The 21,200-nt window shown below is 34.1% G+C and overlaps 3 protein-coding genes across 7 annotated transcripts; all 3 read left to right on the top strand.

The window, feature by feature from the left end:
- Window positions 1–377: 377 nt before the first annotated feature.
- LOC18595971 (Isochorismatase family protein) lies at window positions 378–4,243 on the top strand. Of its 4 annotated transcripts, none has more exons than XR_016026936.1 (6): window positions 378–536; window positions 620–733; window positions 1,357–1,591; window positions 1,734–1,850; window positions 3,794–3,899; window positions 4,016–4,243. XR_016026936.1 is itself a non-coding variant. In XM_088807065.1 (6 exons), exons 1-5 carry the CDS (start codon window positions 489–491, stop codon window positions 3,861–3,863), a joined length of 588 nt encoding a protein of 195 aa, XP_088663191.1. In that variant the 5' UTR covers window positions 378–488; the 3' UTR covers window positions 3,864–3,899; window positions 4,016–4,243. The 4 variants fall into 4 exon arrangements, 3 of the variants coding, with proteins under 3 accessions (XP_088663191.1, XP_007024220.3, XP_007024219.3); XM_088807065.1 differs by having other exon boundaries at window positions 3,790–3,899; XM_007024158.3 differs by having other exon boundaries at window positions 3,794–4,243.
- An 8,083-nt stretch (window positions 4,244–12,326) lies between these two features.
- Window positions 12,327–17,307, top strand: LOC18595970 (protein NRT1/ PTR FAMILY 1.2-like). Its single transcript, XM_007024156.3, has 4 exons — window positions 12,327–12,565; window positions 12,876–13,093; window positions 15,386–15,936; window positions 16,025–17,307. The coding sequence occupies exons 1-4, from the start codon at window positions 12,463–12,465 to the stop codon at window positions 16,968–16,970; spliced, it is 1,818 nt and encodes a 605-aa protein (XP_007024218.3). The 5' UTR covers window positions 12,327–12,462; the 3' UTR covers window positions 16,971–17,307.
- A 550-nt stretch (window positions 17,308–17,857) lies between these two features.
- LOC18595969 (peroxiredoxin-2B-like) lies at window positions 17,858–19,380 on the top strand. Of its 2 annotated transcripts, none has more exons than XM_007024155.3 (3): window positions 17,858–18,244; window positions 18,633–18,691; window positions 18,823–19,380. In XM_007024155.3, the coding sequence occupies exons 1-3, from the start codon at window positions 18,090–18,092 to the stop codon at window positions 19,074–19,076; spliced, it is 468 nt and encodes a 155-aa protein (XP_007024217.3). In that variant the 5' UTR covers window positions 17,858–18,089; the 3' UTR covers window positions 19,077–19,380. The 2 variants fall into 2 exon arrangements, with proteins under 2 accessions (XP_007024217.3, XP_007024216.3); XM_007024154.3 differs by having other exon boundaries at window positions 17,864–18,244; window positions 18,633–18,712.
- Window positions 19,381–21,200: the final 1,820 nt, after the last annotated feature.

Below are 21,200 nucleotides of genomic sequence, written 5' to 3'. Positions count from 1 at the left end.
AATTAATGAGTTCATTAGTATCATTAACTAAATAAAATTCTATTATAAGTAATTTAACAAAAAAAAATTTTGACATTTCAATAAATGAATGATGTCACTTGACAATACTTATCTTCATATAGGTCCGCCCATGCTTGCAAATACCTCCAACTTTGTGGGAATATTTCATTTCAGTATTTTTTTCTATAATTTATTTTATCATAATAAAAATTATATAATTTGAACTTCCTATAATATCTTAATAAATCTTACCTAATTTTTAAAAAGTTATAATTATGCTCCCAGCTTTTTTGCCATGTGGGAAATGTTTTCATCAACGACTAGGATTTAACGTTGTAGGATCTGACGGCTTCAAAAGCATCATGCATCTGTCAGGCAACGATTAAGACAGTGAAAGTCCCAACGTTAAAAATTTTTAACTTGAATCCGGTGCTACTACCAGTCCAAACCAGAGAGTTGCATAATCTAAAGATTTTCAGGGAGAAAGCATGGCAGACAAATGGAAGCAGACGGCTCTCATAGTAATTGACATGCAGGTCCTTTCTTTCTTCATCATCTTGTCTTGGATTTACTTGGATTTTTTCTTTGTGTGGAAAATTGGTATTGTGTCTTTTTGCAGAAAGATTATATTTTAGAGGATAAAATAATGGCAGTGAAAGGAGGCAAAGCCATAGTCCCTAATGTCATAAAGGCTGTTGAAATCGCCAGGCAGCGTGGCATTCTCGTCGTGTGGGTAAATTTTCTAGCCTTTTTCCTCTTGCTAGAACTTCACTTTCTCTTTCAGTTGTATTCATTCTCTTCTCTTTGGAAGCGTCTCCTAGGATGTTCAATTTATTAAGAAAATGAAAAAAGAATTAAGTCTTTGATGTAAATTGTTTTCCTTATTTAACTTCCTTTTTCATTCTCCAGACAGCTTCTTTGGATAAGGGTTTTTTTTGGATAATGGGTTCTGCTTGTTTTGGCTAAAGCAAGTTCCAGGGAATCTCTTAGAGCAAGTTAATTGAAGATCTGATCAATCTTCTAAAGTTTGATGATGGAAGCTCTTTTCCATCCTGAAACTACTTCTGAGAAATGGAGAAATGAAAATTTTGAAACTATTTTTTTTTTTTTGGAAATAACTATAAAGGTGTTGATATTTTAGAAGATTGATCCTGCCTCCTGGAAATAGAAAAATTGCTTTAATCAATCAGTCACTACTCATTATCTATAACAGATCAAAGTACCTTTTGTAGACTTATCCAGAATAAAATTGGCATTTTGAAATTTGGTGGTGATTAAGTTAGAGATGATATTTACAAAGGGCATGTTCAGTTGTTTGTAAATTGCACATGATTGTGAAAAACTTTTGGGTTTTAGGTTGTTCGTGAACATGACTATTTCGGAAGAGATGTTGAACTGTTTCGCCGGCACTTTTACTCTCCTGAGAAGGGGGGTCCGACCACAAAGGGAAGTGTAGGTGCAGAACTGGTGGATGGCCTTGTGATAAAAGAAGAAGATTACAAGTTGGTGAAGACTCGTTTCAGTGCATTCTTTAATACCAATCTCCATATATTCCTTCAGAGTAATGGGGTCAATAATCTAGTGGTTGTTGGTATGGACAACTCAAGACTTGTAAACTTGCGAATATAAGTGATTTTGTGAGAGCCATTTGTTTCTCTAAGTTTATGTGGCATTTAACTTTCAAAGAGTAGTTGTGCATTAAGAGATTAATATTCTTTAATCTCTATGTCTAGGTGTTCAAACTCCAAATTGCATTAGACAAACTGTCTTTGATGCAGTAGCACATGATTACCAATCTGTTGCTGTTATCGTTGATGCCACAGCTGCTGCTACGCCTGAGGTACATGATGGTATGTAGTTCTTAACCACTTGAATCTTAATTACAATGTCTTTTGGGAGCTGCTATGTTATGCTTCGAAATTTGACTTCTACCTATATAATTGATTAATCCATACAGCATTTTCTTGTTTACTTTTCATGCATATAGTTCAATACACTTGCTTTGTGCTGCTGGCAATATGTGAGTGCCTGCATGCCATTTTCTTTGGTATTTTATTCATCCAAGTTCTAGAGATATTAATAAAGACAACAAATTTCATACTTTCTCCATAAAATTTTTCATGTGGAGATTATGCTAGGTCAAATGGGGAAATTCTAGGTTTATGAAACTAGAAAGGTTAAGTTGATTGTATTGTTTGCTTCATCTATCTATGGGATATATGCCAACGGAAATTTTCATCTTATCTTAAACTTATTGACTTCTATAGAGGTAGTAGTGTAAAATAGTAGAGATGAGCAGGGGATAAACTATGTAGGAGATTATTCAAATACATGTATGTAATAAGCAGGCATATAATTGAATGAGAATGTGAATGTAGTTATATATGCAATATGTGGGTCAACAAGTTAAGAGTCGGCGATTGTTCTGAATGTCTTGCTTAAGGTGTGTTGAAGCAGTTCTTCTAGAAGAGGGAAAAGTAATGTTGCAAACAAGTAAAACAGAGATGTACTGAGAGTGGCAAAAAGGAAGATTGGAGCGGACCCTAAAGTACCAAATACTGTGGTAGGTGGTGGAACAGTGTATAGGGAATAGGAAGTAGGGAATTAGGGAAGAGAGAGATGTAGAGTGAACATTGAGGGGGGAGAGGAGTGTAGATAGGGAATGTGTGAACTTCCAAAAGCCCCCAAATGAGTTGCCGAAACCCCATATATACATAGGCTAGGGGGTGTCACTAATGCGACCAATAGAAAGATGCCATGTGGTTGAGCATTAAAGCCTTTTCAAGTAGGTGTTAGGGTTACTAGTGGTTATTCTAAGTTCTATGAAAGCACAATTGAAGTGTGTTATTAGGAGAAGCGGAAGCACTCTTGCAACTCAAAGAAACGTTAAGAGGAAGACATCTAAACTATTTCTATTCAGAGATACCAAGTCAAACTCTGAAAAATCTCAAGAGTGGAATTAATTCAAGAACTTGCCACTTGTTTCGGGGTTTCTTTCATTGCCTTCTAACACAAAATAACCTTGTCACTTGTTTTAAGTTACTTTTGCTACATCATGCTGTAACGCAACTTGGCTACCTGTTTTTAGATTACTTTCACTATTGTATGTGGTAATGTAATCCTGATAAGACAACTTTACTGATATTGGAGAGAATATGTTTGTAGCCAAAATCAAGTATCTATAGGGTGCAAGAGAATAGAGGTTGTTAATGTATTTCCTTAAGTTGTTGGAAGAGGAAAGTAATTCAAAACATAATAAGAGCCTTAGAACCTTTGGAATTTACTACTTAAGACTGGTGTAGGAATCAGCTAACTTTGCCGAACATAATTCATGAAGGACTACATAAAAATTTGGGTAGAAGGGGCAAACTTTAATTCTTTTTCATTTCAAATTTAAAGAGTTATAAGCTTCTTGGTGAGATTGGGATAATGATATTGAATGTGAAACTAATTCAAAAGATTGTTAAGTGGGGAAACATTTGCACTCACCTTTTGAGAAAAAGAGTGTAGATAGAAGGCAGGGAAATGAAGCAGACAAGGGTTAGGGGGAGAGGGGAGGGCTGAATGGAGGAAAAATCATACAAAAGTCCAATTTTTTTCAATTCTCTTATTTTTCTCGCTTGAAAACTTTAATAGACAATTCTCTTTGTTCTTTGTCTTGGTACCATTGACATATTGGAAGAATTTACTTCAATTTTTTCACTTTTATCTTTGAGAGAGAAAAATAAGAATATTTTTTCTGCTAAATGGCATTTATACTGATAAAGAGCTTTAAATTATGTGAACCAGCCAGTATCTTTGACATGAAAAATATTGGAGTTGCAACACCAACACTGCAGGAGTGGTGCAAAACCAATGCTTGATCCATCAAATGATTGAACTGGGATGCATTCTACCTCGTGGCTCTCCTTTCTCTATTAGACTACATGCATTCTGTCCCCATAAAACTGTGTTTGTCTTAATGTATATGTTTTGTGAGTAATAGTCATTACCGTGCTTATTTTTATGTTATTAGAATGAAGAAGAGAGGGTCACTAAAACGGCTTGCTAGTTTTCTTAGCTGGTTCCATTCAGGGGAATGTCATGATTGAATCTTTCAAGTTCCCTTTTTAATAGCTTTTTACTTGGATTGCGTACATGTGGGTTCTCCTCCAATAGAATGGACAAGCAATTCCGATGTATTGTGAAGATATGGAATCCGGAAATGGGAGAAGGGTCCAGCATTGCATTGGATTGAGTTTCAGTTTGGGTTCACTATTGTCGGGCTCCAACTCTGCTTATTTAAATTGGACGCAAGTGGGATTTCTCGGCCTAATGTCATAAAACTGTATGAAACAATCAGCTTGAACCAGTGACTCGCAGCTTGAAAGAGCATTATCTAGTTACTTCTTGTGCCGCAAACAAGGTCAGGTTATCAAATTGACCCACCATGTGCGAGCTTCCAAATCAATGAACACAACTCTCAGTAACTCATAACTGGATCTTCCCTGCCGCCTTTGATCTAGTTTTCAACTTCTTTACCGCTAGACTTGGGTAGCTTGATTGTGTCTATTGTCTGTCTGATACAGTCGACCTTAACTGTGGTTAAATGATGAATTCTGATGAATGAGGTCCGAGGGGTCTTGAAGACTAGCCAAAACTCAATCAGCAACATGTCTACTTGGCTTAAGCTTGGTGATGGAAAAAGAATCCGCTTTAATGCATCTCAGACCACGCGCTATACAGCTCCATATTTTTGTCCATTCCAATCCTTCAGGCGTAGCAAATGGAAGCATGATTTAACGTTTGTTTCAAAATTTGCTTTTGACTAAAGAAAAACAGTACCTAAAACCCAACAAAACTAAGGGTCCTACCTTAAGTCAGAAATTGATCGACACTGATCAATCTGGGTTTGTAGGCCGCTTAAGGTTTTCAAGGGCAACCATTTTTCCATTTATATAACGTTTGAGATCAAATCTCAAGCTATCATACAGGAAAAAAAATATAAAAAATTTTCTAGTTGTGTCTTATCCTTGCCTCTCTTCTTTTGGCTTTACCTTTAACTTGAACGTTTGATTAAAAGGCAGTCAAGTAATTGAGCTTCAAGTATCTGATTTAAAGTAGTGATGGATCTATTAATTAAGCAATGCTGATGCTAATGCTCATCCTCTTGGATCGTCATGACCCAATTCCAGCATAGCAGTTTAACTTAACGCTTCGAGAAGGCAACAAAGGGAGTAGATACGTTCCTGCCAGGAGAGGAAATTCCCAACAATGTGATTTTGTTTGTTTTGATGTGACTCCTGGATTTTTCTTTGAAAGTAATTTGTGTGGAGATGCTTTAGGTGTGACTAAACTTCATACTGTAAACTCAATGCAATCCCCAATTTTAACCAAAAAAAGATGTGTTTGGTCTATTGTATGATAGATGCATGCATTGGTCTAGATCAACATAGCCACATGTATATCAACCAGAGTTAAGGTGGCCAGGAAAAGAGGTAGTCACCGAGATAAAATCAGAGTTGTTCAGATGTCATGAAGATGTGATAACAACACCCAAGGTCTTGAAAGATTTTGGGATGAGAAGTAACCATCACATACAAGATTATGTCTGAATGTACTTGAAAGCAACATGTCGATAAGAAATAGCAGCGATTCATGACGACCAAAGAAGCTTCATGAAAGAATGTTTATTTGCTAAAGCTAAGAAAAAAAAGAAAATGACCTTATCGGTCCGCACATAATGAGCTATGGCCCTTTATTCTCGTTTTTGAGAGAAAGATGCTGAAATTTCAGAGCATAGATATGTAAAATTCGAAAAGTTTAATGGTAACAAAGATTTTAAAGAATTGCGATAGTATAAAATTAATATCGCTATGAGACTGCTCAAGATGCTGCTAGTTTCGTGAAGGCTCTTCAGACCAAGACGAAGACAACAAGAATGGCCAGAATAGTTGATGCAGTGCATGGCCCCATGCCAAAAGTTCAAACAGCATGCTCCCTATCAAACACCTAAACTTGAAAGGAATACATAAGCTGAATCAAAAGTTCCATGCTAACCTGGTCGATCATACAGATGGCCGAGGTGAAACAAGAGTAAATAAATGTTGGTAGTAAGATTTGTTGATGATTTAGTCATGATTAATTAATTATCCTTTTTAAAAGAATAAAAAATCATGATCCGAATCTTTTCTCTTGAAATTTTTTTACATTGCAAACCCAATCATATAGGTATGGAAATCCAGGGAAATTTTGCTTCTATTTTCTCTTCCATGCCAATAACGGATCTAGGATTTTATATAAGGGGTGGTTAAAAAGCAATTATACAAAGTCATAAATCGGATTAATGATTCGATTCGGAATAAAAAATTAATCATTTTTTAAATAAAATTAAATTATAATGTAAAATTTTATTAGTAATTTGAATATAAATTTTCAAATTCATCAATATAAATAGATATAAAGCAAAAAAAAATTAATATTAGATTTTCACATTAAGCATTGTAAGCTATACTCAATGTGCTTTAATACTTTCAAATTCATCGATAATTAAATCCATGTTAATGTTTTTAATAATCATTTTATACCTATTTAATTTGAAAAAGTAAGATAAGATTATTGAAAATTTTTAAATATTTTAATCACATTCTTGTTCAGTTTTTCATGTTAACATATGACATATTGCACAATTACTTAAACCTAATCAACACATTGTAAGAAAAATTAAAGTAAAAATTTATACTCTTCAGGAAATTAAGTAATGCATCTTTTACTCCATAGGACCATAAAATATTTTGTACAATAATACAAAATATTGTAGTAAAGTTACACTAAAAAATGAAGGGTTTTTAAGAAAAGTAGATTTTGTATAAATGTTTAAATCAAATCTTTAGATAATTATACTCTTTAGATAGAGTTAAGTAATGCATCTTCTACTTTATAAGAAAGAAAATAAGAAAAATAATTTCAAAATTTGGGTTTACTCTTTTAGTTAAGCAATGCATCTTTTACTCTATAAGAAAAAAGAAAAATTAGAAAAACAATTTTAAAATTGGGGTTTACTTTATAAGAAAAAAAAGAAAAATAATCTCAAATTTTAATTAGAAAACTAATTTTAAAATTTGGGTTTACTCTATAAGAAAAACAGAAAAATAATCTCAAATTTTGGAAGTCAAAGGAATTGAACCCAGCCTATAAATTTTAATATAAATGACTTATCATTATGTCAAATCAATTTATTTGAATTAAATAAGAGTGGTAAACTTATATATTTATAATTTTATATCTATAAAAAAAAAATCAAAAACTGAGGGTGGCCTGTCTCCGCCGCTGGATACAGCCATGTTCTTACTTGGTCTGTCTTAATTTGAAGACAAATTAGAAATTGCGTGAGGGAAAGGGATGATATTGAATTGGATGAATGTATATACATAAAGCCTTGTTATATAGGAATGGTTGTTAAGAAGTCAGTACAAAAAATTTGAATTGTGTTTGTACATTTTCTATTATGAAGACAATGGGGTGATTTTACTCATTATTACTACATTGAATTTCATGTTAAAAACTAAATTAATTATCAAAAACTTTCATCTCTTTTATATTCCCTTGTACCTTGGTGCACAAACCAAATGCTTTCTGGCATTTTCCCAAGCATGTTGGAATTCCAAAATAAGTGATGCAAAGGGGACATTACATTAAAATGGGACAATTGCATCGTATCACTTAAGAATATTCATTCTTTTTTGACAAAATCGTCTTTCAATATCTAGTTAAAATAATTTAATCTTTTTCAATATTTTTTTTCTTCCATAGAGATATTTTTGTTATCGAATTATATTAATATTTTTGTACAATTTTAAAACTTGGAGGACAAGTTAACTCAATTGACAAGGCCTTCTAACTCAACCAAAATGGTTATGGATTGAAACTTATCACTGATCCGAAGATTAGAATAACCCTTTCGAAATTTAGTTAACAAAAAAAAAGTGAAAAATAACAAGATAAGGAAGGCAGCCAAGGAGCCGATGGATAGGTTTTGGGCCGGTGAGTTGGATACATGAAAACCAGCTGAATGCAAATACAATGCGCTACTTCCAAGTTCCTACTTTGCCTTAAACCTGGTAAAAAAAGAAAGAAGATTTGATGCAAAAATAGAAAAGAGAAAAGTCACAGACTAAGCAGTTCCCATGGTTACATTGATTCCTTCCTTCCTTCCTTTCAAAGCACAGCAACTTAATTAATGGAGGCAGGATATGACGTTGCTTTTCAAATTTTCCTTTGACTAAAGAAAAACGTACCTAAAATCCAACCCCAATGGTGGTCCTACTTTTAGTCAAATATAGATCGACATTGATCAATTATCCGATGAGAAATGTGGGCACCTGGTCCTGCCCTGGGTCAATTTCTTTTAGCTTTTGAAAGCCAACCAATTTCCACTCGTATAATGTTGGGATCAAATCTCTAGCTCCTATTCAGAAGAAAAATATGAACATAATCTGGAAAAGTATTCTTCTACTTGTTCAAGTCTCTTTTTTTTTTTTTTTGTTCATGCAGCCAGTAAATGCCAGCCAATTGGGGTGCAAAGTGTTTGGTTTTCCCCTTTTTGCGTGGTAAAACCCAGTTAAAGTGGAAGAATTTATATGTTAAAACTTTAATCTTTTAGCATTTTCTTTCCTTTGAAAAAAGTTTGAAAGAAATAATTGAAACAGCAAAAATTACTGCAAAATTCAAGTTGTTTGATGCTGACTTTAAGGTCCCCTTTAATCACGTGAAATGTTTGTCCAAAGGGCCCATTCATATCAACAATAGCATAATCATAATCATATATTTTTCCAAGAAAAAAACGTTTTTAGAACAGATCCGCAGGAGATCAACTGGGATTGTAACTTGTCTTCTTATTTTCTACTTACGCTAATTCACAATAATGAAAGTATAATTAAACATCTGATGTACGAAAAGAAAAATGGAACTTGGAACTATCAAAGTATAAACATAAAGGAATCCTCATTAAGAAAGTAGTTAAAGCTAAAGGCAGTCATGTTTTTATGTTTTGAAAAAGAAGTTTCCCTCACTATTAGATAAAGAATATATTTGAAAAGGAACCACGGCTGCCTTTATATGGTCTACTCCTACTTTGACTTCTTCATAGACAGTTTCTTATTCTAAGATTTATTTTTTTTTTAAAAAATAATTTATAGCATTTTTCTTCCACCAAAGAAGATACTATATATAAAATCCTAGTAATTTACTTAAAAAAATAAAATTCCCTGGGAAAATTTTCCTAGAATTATCGACTTGTGATTTTTTGTTGGACTTTTGTCCAACATTGTATCAAAAAAGACTCTCAAAAATTCATTATTTTTCTTTTTTGAAAACCCATCAAATTAAAGAGGAAGAAGATGCACAAATAATGATCATATCAAAATGATGAATCGTAATATTGCAAGCTGTCATTTAACATGATTCGAATGAATGGCTTTGTAGAGATTGAAAATGAGACTAAAAACATTTTCCAAAAATTTTCTTTTGAATAGTTGAATGTTCATTAATCAGGCGGTTTAGATTGTCATTTTCTTGGCTTTTAGTGAACAAACGATAGAAGATAAGATGTAAAATCAGGGCCCAACTTTACCGGCATTTGTTGAGCGGCTCTTTCTCTTCTTCCCCCCGCAAATCCAAAAAAAAAAAGAAAAAACGATATGTACCCACTTTTTCACATGAGAGGAGGTGTATTGGAATTGCTTTGCTTTGCTTCACATGATTGAAAACCCCATCATTGAAAGAAAGGAGGAGAGGACTTTAGGGACACACTGCAGCACGCAAGGCCTAAATAGCTATAGAGGTATGGTTGTCCTTATTGCCCTGTCTCCTTCATGCAATGAATGTAAATTCCTTTGCAAATAATTTTGGGCCCTCCCTAAAAGCTCCAATTTTATTGACTATTTGAAAACATTTTAAGTGGATGTATGAGGTCGGTGTCTTCATTAAGGAGGGTGGCATAAGCTTCTTCCTTCTTCTCTTTGAACTGTTGTTTGCATTTCAAAACAAGGGAAATTACCATGTAAGATGTTATGGTTCTTTTCTTCTTTCTTCTTCACCACTTGCACTTTTAATCTACCATTTTACTGTTTTTATCAATCTAATTAGAATGATAATTTATCAATGGATAGGACAGGGAACAACAGAGTTGAACTTGTTTTGTTTTTTAAAAATTAGAGGTAAATCGTTGGGAAGTACAAACTAAAAGTAAGAACAAAATTTGTTTTAGATAAATCGCAGGACATTTTTAAAAATAAATTTTAAAGATTAAATGTTTTTAAAAATAATTTTTTTATAAATTTAATTATTGTTAGTCAAGTTAAATAAAATTACTTTTAATGAAATTACATGCCATGATGTTACACACTATAATTAAGTTGTTACACGTCATATAAAAAATATGTTACATATCATGTATAAAAACATGTTATACGTCATGATTAAAAAAATTATTACATATCATATTCAAAAAAAAAAAATTATTGTTACACGCCATGTACAAAAATATATTACACGTTATGTTGAAAAAATGTTGTTGTTACACGTTATATTGAAAAATATTATTGTTACATGCTATATTTAAAAACATTTTGTTATACTTTAATGCCTAAAACATTGTTATTACTTACAAACTAAAACTCCAAATCCTCTCTACTCTCTTCATTTCTTTTTGTTTTTTTTTTTAACAATTTGGCATTGATTAAAGTGTTTCTAATATATTTTCATAAATCAAAACACAAATTTTCTTATCTAAAACACTTATTTCAATTAAAAATAAAAAAAATTTCTTTGAGTACCTAGATTTATAAATTTCAAATTCTTGAGTTTGTTGGTGTCTAGGCCTCAAATTGATCCAATTAAAAGCTATTTCAAACATTTATGATAATTTTTACTATTTTAGTTTTATTTAAAATACTTAAAAATCAAAAATTTTAAATAACCACTCATTCTAAGCACAGCAAAATCATTGTTTAGTGTCTCGAAAGCGTAATAAAGAGAAATCTAAAAGTGCAAAAGAGAGAAATCGAAAGCATAATAAACAGATGCTGAAGAGTGAAATCGATAAAATTAAAGAGAACTAGATGGTAAAAGAGATAAATAGAAAATACAAATGAAGAAAAATTGTAATAAATATTTTAATTTATTTAAAATAATTTCAAAGCTATTTTTATCGAATTATAATTAAATATAATTAAAAATAATTAAATTTATTTTAATAATTATTTTTAAAATATTTTTATCAAAAAAAATTATTTTTCATAATTTTTTCTAAATCGCGTAATAATACTATTTTTTTGGGTAAAAAAGGACATATCATTAGGCAGCAAAAATATCTAAGTACCTTTGCCAATGGTCATCAGACATGAGATCTTTTAGAATTGCCATCCTATCAAATCTTTTCCATGTTACATGATGTAACTAAATCGTAAAAATTACTTCATTAAGGATGCCCCAAAATTAAAAGAAAAAAAAACATTTAAGGGAGACCATGATTTTCCAAATTGCACGGCAATATCTGCTGCTGCCACCACCAATAGTTTTATTGTCCAATAGTTAACACTCGTGCAGTGGCCAGTGTCTACCAACTGCAGACGGAAAAACTTGCTCTGAAAAATCTGATATATACGAGACTCTGGGTCTGGGCTATGGGAAATTCTTTATACTTTTGGGCTCATTAAATATAAGAAAAGTTTCAATTTCCAAAAAAGATGAGCTGTTGGTTCTACAGATCAGACGGCTGCCAGATGAAAACTGATGTGTGAAGTCACCAGCGGATAGGATTTGCGAAAATACTTGCTATGTGATTAAAACCCACGTGCAATGTGAATTGTCGTAAACCTAAATTCAGTGCTGGTGTTTTTTGGGGTTGGGTTTAGGGTTGGCTTATTACTCTTTATCTCATCATTGGGACCCTTTTCTTTCTTTCTTTCACCCCTTCAAAGAAAGAAAATGCCCCTTTGCTGCAGTGATACTGACTGGTGATTGGAGCAAGTAGAGCAAAAGGACCGGTGGACCATCCTATTACAGTGAAACATGCTGCACCATATCCCGAAAGCGCATCATGATTATTGTACTACCCCTACAATGTACTTTATTAGAAAAAGTGAATTTCTTTTTCAAAGAAAAATAAATTAATTAATAAAAAGAGAGAAGGCTGAAGTTTGATGTAACCAGCAAGAAAAGGTGTTAAGATCATGGTGTGTCTATTCCCCAATTATTTATCTACCCTCTTTTATATTTTTTATTTTAATATTTTTTTTGGGTTCAAGTGCCTTTCTGATTTATTTATCATTTGTAACACGCAAACACCTCTTGCTTTTTCGGTTTAAAAACTCACAACTCGAAACTTGAAACTTCACTTCCAAAACAGATATATATTGCAGCTCTCTCCGTCTTCGGTTTTTCAAACCTGTCTTGTAAGGAGCAAAAGCTAAGCCTTCAGCTATGGAAGATAAAATGGAGGGCTCTTCGGATCAAAGAGAAATGACTCACCAAGATATTCCTGACAGACAGAAGGGTGGACTCATTACCATGCCATTCATAATAGGTACATTCGATGGATAAACACAAAAGTTCGTTTCCTTTGCATTCTCTAACTCAAGTGTTCCTATAAAGTTTACCATGTTTCTGGTGATCATTTTAGCTTTAGCTATGTCTTCGAATCTCTGTTTTTGAATATTCAGTAAAGCAGCAAACTATGGCATGCTATGCTTTTCTGGTGCATGCAAAATACCCGCATAAAATACTTGTACATTTTTTTTAAAATAGAATTCTGGTATTGGTATTCTTAAAAGTTTTAGATGAGCTCTCATGGTGATTTTGGTACCGTGTTTTGAGATTTTCGTTTTGAAATGTAGCCAATGAATCACTTGAGAAGGTGGCAAGTTATGGGCTGGTGCCCAACATGATACTGTACCTGATTAAAGACTATCACATGGGAGTTGCTAAAGGCACCAATACTCTCTTCTTCTGGCAAGCTGCTACCAATTTCACTCCTATTTTGTGTGCTTTCGTCTCTGATTCATATCTGGGTCGCTACCTCACCATTGGCTTGGGGTCCATTTGCAGTCTATTGGTAACTTTTCTCCTGAAATTTTCTATCTTTTTAAGGCCATTTCCATTAAGTTCTATGATGGTCTTGAGTTAATAGTCATATCATTTTCTTCTTAATGGTCATCGATTCCGTGTGTAGTCTGGTTGGAAGTCTAACTTCCAAGTAAAACAATAATTAAATATATTTGTTAACAAGTAAAACAATTAATTAATTAGGTGATAATGGCCAGCTTTAGCTTAAGGAAGAATGTCCCTTGGGATCCTGTTTTATTTTATTCCATTTGCTATGCTAGCGCCTGTCACAAAGGGTTTGTCCCGGCAGCCCACGTGAATATAGGAAACATCTGACTTTTTGGCCCTGAGCCCCGAACGTACTACTATCAGTTCATCATTATTGGGAATAAAGCCTGGTGATAAAAATGAGTCATGGCCCTGAGGACTACTCTCTCTACTTATTCACTTTCTTGTTCATATTATAAAGTCTACTAAACATGCCACCCGAGATAAAGCTGGGGTGGTTGTGGTGGGTGGAGGTTGTTCCGTGTAGGCCTCGGACTGGAACAATAATGCTCCTTTCTTGTACCAAAACTTCTTTTTCAAACAATAAGACCAAAATATTCAAATAAAATGCAATTGTTCAAGTATCTGTGGATCACAATAGCTTTGATGATTTATATATGCTTAGGGAGAGTGAATGGAAAAATTTAAGAAAATTTGATGTGGCTGTGATAATACCCATTTTTTTCTTTATTCCTCTAAAAAGAGTTTGCATTAATTTTTTTTCTTTTGACTTACTAAAATTATAACTAAAAACCTAACCAAACCTAAAACTACCAAGAAAGGGACAGTAAAGTTAGTCATGTTTTTTTTTTTTACCTTACCTTAAAGAAGAGTGTACCTAGGCACCAAAGTGGTGTGTCTAATCAAAGGCGTCCCAACCCTACGGAGCCTCTGGGGCTTTAGTTGATTTGTTTTGTGCCTCAGCACACGTAGGTGCAGGCTTTGACAACACAGCTACCCATTAAAGACAAAAATCTCTGAGGATAAACATTTCTTGTTTATCAGCGTTGGACCGACGTGGTGCAAAAGTTTCCTCTGATTACCAGCCCTGACAAAGCTGCAACCAAAGCAAAAAATTGTGAAGGGATACATTTTATGTTTAGCAGCACTGGACTAGCTTTTTGCAAAAGTTACCTTTGATTATCTGACCCCATTATTAGGTTATTGAACAAACATCTGTACAAAGAGCCTTTTTCAGCACTGGTCCAGCCTGATGCAATCCAATATATCCAAGTGATGGAGGGTGTGAACAACTTGGCTTCCGAATCATTACATATTAGAGCTAAGTTTGCCCTTTAAATTCATTTAGGCACGATTTGCTAATGGATTTGTGGTCCATTAATTAGCCTCCTAAGTTCACAAGAATGGAATGATGGCAATCCTATTGCTATGTATGATTTATGCATTTATAATTGAGAGAGGAGATTAATTCATTTGGGCCCGATTTGCTAGTGCAGTTAATCGCCATTAACATCTCTTATCCACCAGAATGAGAAGAGGGAGATTCCATGACCATGCGTGTGTTATTTATTGATTTATTTCATCAAGAAGGTAGCTTGTGCTTGCATGTGTGTGTGTGTTTGAATTTAGGACTTCATATCTTCTCAGAAGTGGCCGGTCAAGAGATGATTAATGCCTGCGATTAGGTTAAATTCTGAATTTCTAATTGCTTTTTTGATGCATGCCTATGGCATAAACTGGTTGACAAATGTAAATGATCTCATTATCTAAGAGTCAAATCTCAGACCATTCGTTTGGGTGAGATTCACTTTTTAATCAAAGACCTTTCTGTTGGATATTTTTGTATGAACTAAACAGTAAAAGATTAATAAACTTTTAGGGTATATGTTGCTTGGGTTTATGGGAAGGTGTGCACATTTAACTAAATTAAGATGATTATGGATTTATGGCCAAGTGTCACAGACCTCCTAGAGAGTGCCGTTTCCTCGAAGAAACTCTTGTGTGAAAACCGAATTACTACAATATTTCCATTTGATTTTAACTTAAATTTGGATAGTTAAATATATTGTGATCTCTACCGTCTTGATATATAGAGGTTTCAAAACTTTTTAAAATTCCTACACAAGATGCATTCATGCATATTATTCCACATAATCAATACATTAATTTTTCAACAATTTCATGGTATGTTATAAGTAACTGCAGCCAACGCCTAGCACCATATGTACGATCTGATTAAAATGCACTGTGTTGTGTTTGGTCATGAGAATCATCCTGACCTTCAATGCTACAGGGGATGATACTTTTGTGGTTAACAGCAATGATTCCACAGTCAAAGCCTTTCCCCTGCGATCTATTGACTCAGAGCTGCAGATCTCCAACAGCGGCTCAAATGACTCTATTAACCTCCTCATTTGTTCTCATTTCCGTTGGAGCTGGTGGTGTTAGACCATGCTCCTTGGCATTTGGAGCTGACCAATTGGACAGAAGAGATAACCCAAAAAATGACAGGGTCCTAGAAAGCTTCTTTGGCTGGTACTATGCCTCAGCAGCTATTTCTGTTCTAATTGCGTTGACAGGTATTGTCTACATTCAAGATCATCTTGGATGGAAAGTGGGCTTTGGAGTTCCAGCAATCTTAATGTTGCTCTCGGCTATCGTGTTTTTCCTTGCTTCTCCCCTCTATCTCAAGCAGAAAGCAAGCAAGAGCTTGTTTACTGGCTTTGTGCAAGTGGTTGTTGTCGCTTATAAAAACAGAAATCTGACATTTCCACTTCCAAACTCAAGTGGGTGTTACCATCACAAAAGGGATTCAAATATTGTTGCACCAACTGACAAGTTAAGGTAACAGTTGATTATACAGCACTATCCCTTATCATTTCGATATTGTGCTTGTATCTTTTTATAGACTTTGTTGCTTTTATGCTCATAGGTTTTTGAACAAAGCTTGCATCATCAGAAACCCCGAGCAAGACATAGCCGCGGACGGCTCAGCTTCGAACTCATGGAGTCTTTGCACAGTAGAGCAAGTAGAAGAGCTAAAAGCACTTATTAAGGTCTTACCAGTGTGGTCTACAGGGATCATCATGTCAATAAACTTAAGCCAAACTTCATTCCCTGTGCTGCAGGCTACCTCTATGGACAGATACCTTACAAAGAAGTTTCAGATTCCTGCTGGCTCTTATGCCATGTTCAACATCATTTCCCTAGCACTATGGGTTATTCTCTATGACCGTGCAATTCTTCCCATGGCATCGAAGATCAAGGGTAAACCGGTAAGGCTTGGTGTCAAACTAAGGATGGGAATTGGGCTATTTCTTACCTGCATGGCCATGGTAGTTTCAGCAATTGTTGAGAATGCCAGACGAAGAAAAGCAATTAGGGATGGGTTTCTAGACAATCCTCGTGCAGTTTTGGACATGTCTGCTATGTGGCTTGCGCCACAATTTTGCTTGAATGGCTTAGCTGAAGCTTTCACCGCGATAGGGCAGACAGAGTTCTTTTATTCTGAGGTCCCCAAGAGTATGTCAAGCATTGCTGCTGCTCTCTTTGGACTAGGATTGGCTGTGGCAAATTTGCTAGCTAGTGTTGTAGTGAGCATTATTGATGACATTACCTCAAGAGGCGGGAAAGAGAGTTGGGTTTCAAGTAATATAAACAAAGGTCGCATTGACAATTACTATTGGGTTCTCGCTGTATTGAGCTTTATCAATCTACTTTATTACTTTGTTTGTGCCTGGGCTTATGGACCTTGTGGTGAACAAGTAAAAAAAGTAAGCGATGCAGGGAATGGTTTGACAAAGGAAGAAGAGCTGTCTAATCTAGTGACCAAGGATAGAGATGAAGGGAATGGCTTGAAGGATGGAGAAGATCAGTGATCCAAGGCCCTGACATTTGCTAGCTTGATGAGTGTTTCAAGTCTTGGAATGACTGTTGCAGTTAAAATATGCCTGCATAGTCTGGTGTTAGTAGCTAGCTAGGAATATAGTTTTTGAAACCATAACATCATTCTGCATCATCTTTTTACTTGTGTGAATTTTTCTGAACTCTGTGCCATATACCATTCTTTACCCTCTTTTTACATTGTATTTTGTTACAGTATTTTACTAGATTGCAGTATATAGTGGTTGGTCTGATGATTGAGTCTTTGATTTACCTTAAACAATGTTTGCAGCTGCTTGATAACCAAATCTATTAAAAATGTCCTTTTCTTAATTTCTTGCCATTCGGCTATCCGTCTATATATTTTTGAGCACCAATGTTGATTAGAAAGTAGTTCCCTATGGATTTTCAAATTTCAGTGCATTCAAAGCATGTTGGACTTAAAATATTGGCAATCTGAAACAGACTTAATTGTCGTTCTTGAATCCTTTGAGTCATCTGAAAAAGGAAGGCATCGGAATTACAATAAACATATCTATAATTATGATCTAAAAATTATTTAATTCCAGTACAAAATTATTGAGTAGTGTCTCATTTTGTTGGATCCTTCTGTTTGAAAAACCAGATGGAATCTTAAAAGTTAAAACCTCAATTATTCACTTCCAAGATTGTTTGCCATTGTCACGACAAAGCTGGGAGGGCACCTTTGCTGATGAACCGTTCAGCAAGAAACTCCTTGTCTCTAGCATTAGAGTCATACTGAAATGAGTGGTTTAAATCCTAACACTGTTAAAAGTTCTATTCCATAGGCGATAGCATATACATACTACCATATATATATATATGTATATATCATTTCCTACATCTCCTTTGACTTTCTCTCCCTAATCAAAAGCCATGATAGACAAACCATTCCCCACGTTCTTTCAGACCAAACGCAATCATTAGTCCACATTCCCTTGTCCTTTTACTCATCGCTGCCCACCACCTTTGATTCCTTCCTTCGAACACACATCCTTCCTCTTACATATACTGATATACGTTAACCAGGCAACTTCATTCCCCCTTCCCCACCATCCATCTCTTTGCAAAAGGGAAAAGAAAAGGGACAAAAAATGACTTGTACCGCGGTCGGTGACACAATTCCCGATGGCACTCTCTCCTATGCTGATGAGGATGATCAGATTCTAAACGTGTCCGTACACTCCCTTGCTGCCTGTAAACAGGTCATTCTCGTCGGAGTTCCCGGTGCCTTTACACCCACGTGCAGGTAAAACCTTATTTATTTATTTAAATGCTTACGAGATTACTTCCACTTTTTCTTTGTTTTTATTATGGTATGGAGAAGTCCAAAGGGAAATTAATTTGCTTAGTGCTTATTCTTCTACTTATAAGTCTCTTTAGTTTCTTTTCCACCAATCAAAGTAACATATTGCCCTTTTGATTTGCCACTACAAAACGACCACAATCTAATTAAAGATTTGATCAAATAATTATCTTAAAAACTTAAGACTAAACTAATAGATATTCATTCTTAGTTCTAACGTACTCAGAATTTTTTACTGACTTGAAGTTTGTTATAGAAAAATTTTCTATAGCTGGGGCCTTAAATCTCATTTATTTTGTCCTCATTTTTAAACTTCCAAAATGATTGGCAGTTTGAAGCATGTTCCAGGATTCATTGAAAAAGCAGAGGAGCTGAAGTCAAAAGGCATTAGTGAGATTTTCTTAATCAGTGGTATTAAGAATTATTTTTTTTTTCCTTCTTCCTGCTTACGATAAATTTGCATGACCAAATTATGCTTTAATTATTATGAAACTCCCAAAAAATTTTGGGCTGTGTTGCAGTAAATGACCCATATGTGATGAAGGCTTGGGCAAAGTCATATCCCGAAAACAAGCATGTCAAGTTTTTCTCTGATAGCTCTGCAGCTTACATCAAAACTCTTGGTCTTGACCTTGACGTCTCTGACAGAGGTTTTGGAGTTCGGTCACAAAGGTTTGCTCTCCTGATTGATGATCTTAAAGTTAAAGTTGTTAACGTGGAATCTGGTGGCCAGTTCAAAGTTTCCAGCGCTGAAGACATGCTCAAATCTCTCTGATTACTTGCTGCCTCACAACTCTACTATTTTATTTGTGTGTTATGTTCTGTAATAATAACTTCCGTCTTACAAAGATGTTTTTAATGTACATTCTCAAGAAAATCATTTCTTGCTACTTGAACTGCTGTTGCTTTTGTAACCTGGGGAATGTCATATAGTTTGTTAAGTTTACAGAAAAAAAGGTGTTCTATAAGGGAAAAAAAAACTAATGAATTATTCATAATCGGAAATGTCATTTGGTGATGCAAGGAAGAGCTATTGAACTGTTGAAAATTTATCAGCCTGTATATCTTTTTTTTGCTAAGCCATGAACTATTTCATTGATTCAATAATTTAATGGGGTTACATAAGTTTGTAGCCTTACATAGGAAAACACACAGTTTTGACCCATATAAACCACCCACCCTATATAACCATTGCCTGAAACCTCTCTTACAAAATGAAAGCCCACCCTGTACAGCTCCAATCAATACCAAAAACATTGGACCAAAAACATTTACTTAGTCGAAAAGAGTTCCTAAGTCATCAACAGCCTGTATATCTATGTTACTTTTTTTTTTAAGATTTTATTCATTTCAACTTATATTATGTAAAAGAATTATTAGCATATAAATATCGAAAATATAATAAAATTTAATGATTGATTGTGTTTTCAAAATTAATTAACTGAGCACTCACTTATGTATGACAAAATTATCAAACTCTTATAAAGTTTTTCTACAACAAAACAGTATAGAAGCAATCTAAGAAGAATTCAAGATGATGGAGGGAATGATTGTGAATTGTTTCTAATTCTTCTTTTTCTTTTTTTTTATTCCTATTTAGAAAACCAAAAAGTGCTATTTATAGATAAAGATGTCTTTTCGCAAAAACACAACTGTCTATTTCTAAAACACTTAATTGTCCTTATTTCAACAAATATAATTGTTTGGTTTTCGACATAATTATTTGAACAAATATAACTCTTGAATAGTCACAATTGTTCAAAGGACTTTTTTCTTTAATTTCATTCGTCCATTATTATTATTGGCATAATAGTTTCTGTCACGACCCAAATCTGAGGGTTTGTGAGTAGCATGCATGAACTCGGTAGACAAGCTTGCGAGACTTAAGGAAGCCTTCATCCATAAGTCTTGTTTAACTCATTTCATCCATATAAGGCCTTATAGCTATCATCATTAACATAAATTCATCTTAATATGTCATATTCATTTATAGCTCCTTGGCTCATAATCACATACAGGACTTAACGTAATATCATTCTCCGCCATACTTTGGCTAGTTCATTAAGTCATCTTGACTTTTCATACATTTAACATAGGGCATCATAGTGCTAACATAATATATTAAGACATAAACATCGTCTACATAGTGTGGAAGTATAAAACTTGACTATGACTCAACGAAGTGACTTGTTAGCATGGTAACCTACCAATTTCCAAAATTACATGTCTGTAGGGGACAACGTTAAGTCACCTGGTCCTCAGTGTCTATTTATCTGCACATACAATTGAAGAGGGTGAGTCATACTAATACTCAATGAACGGGAGCATATAACAATTGCAAATGTGTAGGATAGTTGCTACATGTATCCTCTAAACATACATACATAGCAGTAAGCTCAATGTAAACATAGTAGAATAGGTTAGACATCACCTGTCATAAACATTCTAGCAATTTTTGAGCAACCATACTATGCTGCATTCATACATAACTTTTTATCGTATAACGTAGAGTAAGTTATTTCTAGGGCTGGCTTTAGCATAATGCCAGCAAAGCCCTTGCTTTAGGCCTCAAAAATTTATAGGCCCCTTAATTTTATATAATATAATTAATTATATTAAATATATATAAAAATTAAAATAATTAATAAAATATTTCTTAAATTAAGTGTTTATTGAATATTTATTTTCTTTCACTTCCTACCTTCTATTAATTCTCAACTATTTATCTTACTTCCTCACTTATGTGAAAGTCAAAATAATTAATAAAATGACATATTCTCTCACTTTCCCAATTATGTGCCTAATAAATTTTTAATTTTTATTACTTCCCAATTCCCATGATGCTAATAATTCTCAATTATTTTCTCTATTTTCAATGAATGTAATATGCTTTTAATGA

Source organism: Theobroma cacao, chromosome 6 (assembly GCF_053813885.1).
Source record: "Theobroma cacao isolate CCN51 chromosome 6, ASM5381388v1, whole genome shotgun sequence".
Lineage (NCBI taxonomy): Eukaryota > Viridiplantae > Streptophyta > Magnoliopsida > Malvales > Malvaceae > Theobroma > Theobroma cacao.
The sequence above is the reverse complement of the archived record's forward strand: the minus strand, read 5'-3'. Positions and strand labels throughout refer to the sequence as shown.

Coding starts and splice junctions, on each gene's coding strand:
- LOC18595971 (XM_088807065.1), top strand. CDS start 489: ATGGCAGACAAATGGAAGCAGACGGCTCTCATAGTAATTGACATGCAG. Junction 537..619: donor TCATAGTAATTGACATGCAG/GTCCTTTCTTTC, acceptor GTCTTTTTGCAG/AAAGATTATATTTTAGAGGA. Junction 1,851..3,789: donor TACGCCTGAGGTACATGATG/GTATGTAGTTCT, acceptor TATGTGAACCAG/CCAGTATCTTTGACATGAAA.
- LOC18595969 (XM_007024154.3), top strand. CDS start 18,090: ATGACTTGTACCGCGGTCGGTGACACAATTCCCGATGGCACTCTCTCC. Junction 18,245..18,632: donor GCCTTTACACCCACGTGCAG/GTAAAACCTTAT, acceptor AATGATTGGCAG/TTTGAAGCATGTTCCAGGAT. Junction 18,713..18,822: donor TGAGATTTTCTTAATCAGTG/GTATTAAGAATT, acceptor GCTGTGTTGCAG/TAAATGACCCATATGTGATG.
- LOC18595970 (XM_007024156.3), top strand. CDS start 12,463: ATGGAAGATAAAATGGAGGGCTCTTCGGATCAAAGAGAAATGACTCAC. Junction 12,566..12,875: donor TACCATGCCATTCATAATAG/GTACATTCGATG, acceptor TTTGAAATGTAG/CCAATGAATCACTTGAGAAG. Junction 15,937..16,024: donor GCACCAACTGACAAGTTAAG/GTAACAGTTGAT, acceptor TTATGCTCATAG/GTTTTTGAACAAAGCTTGCA.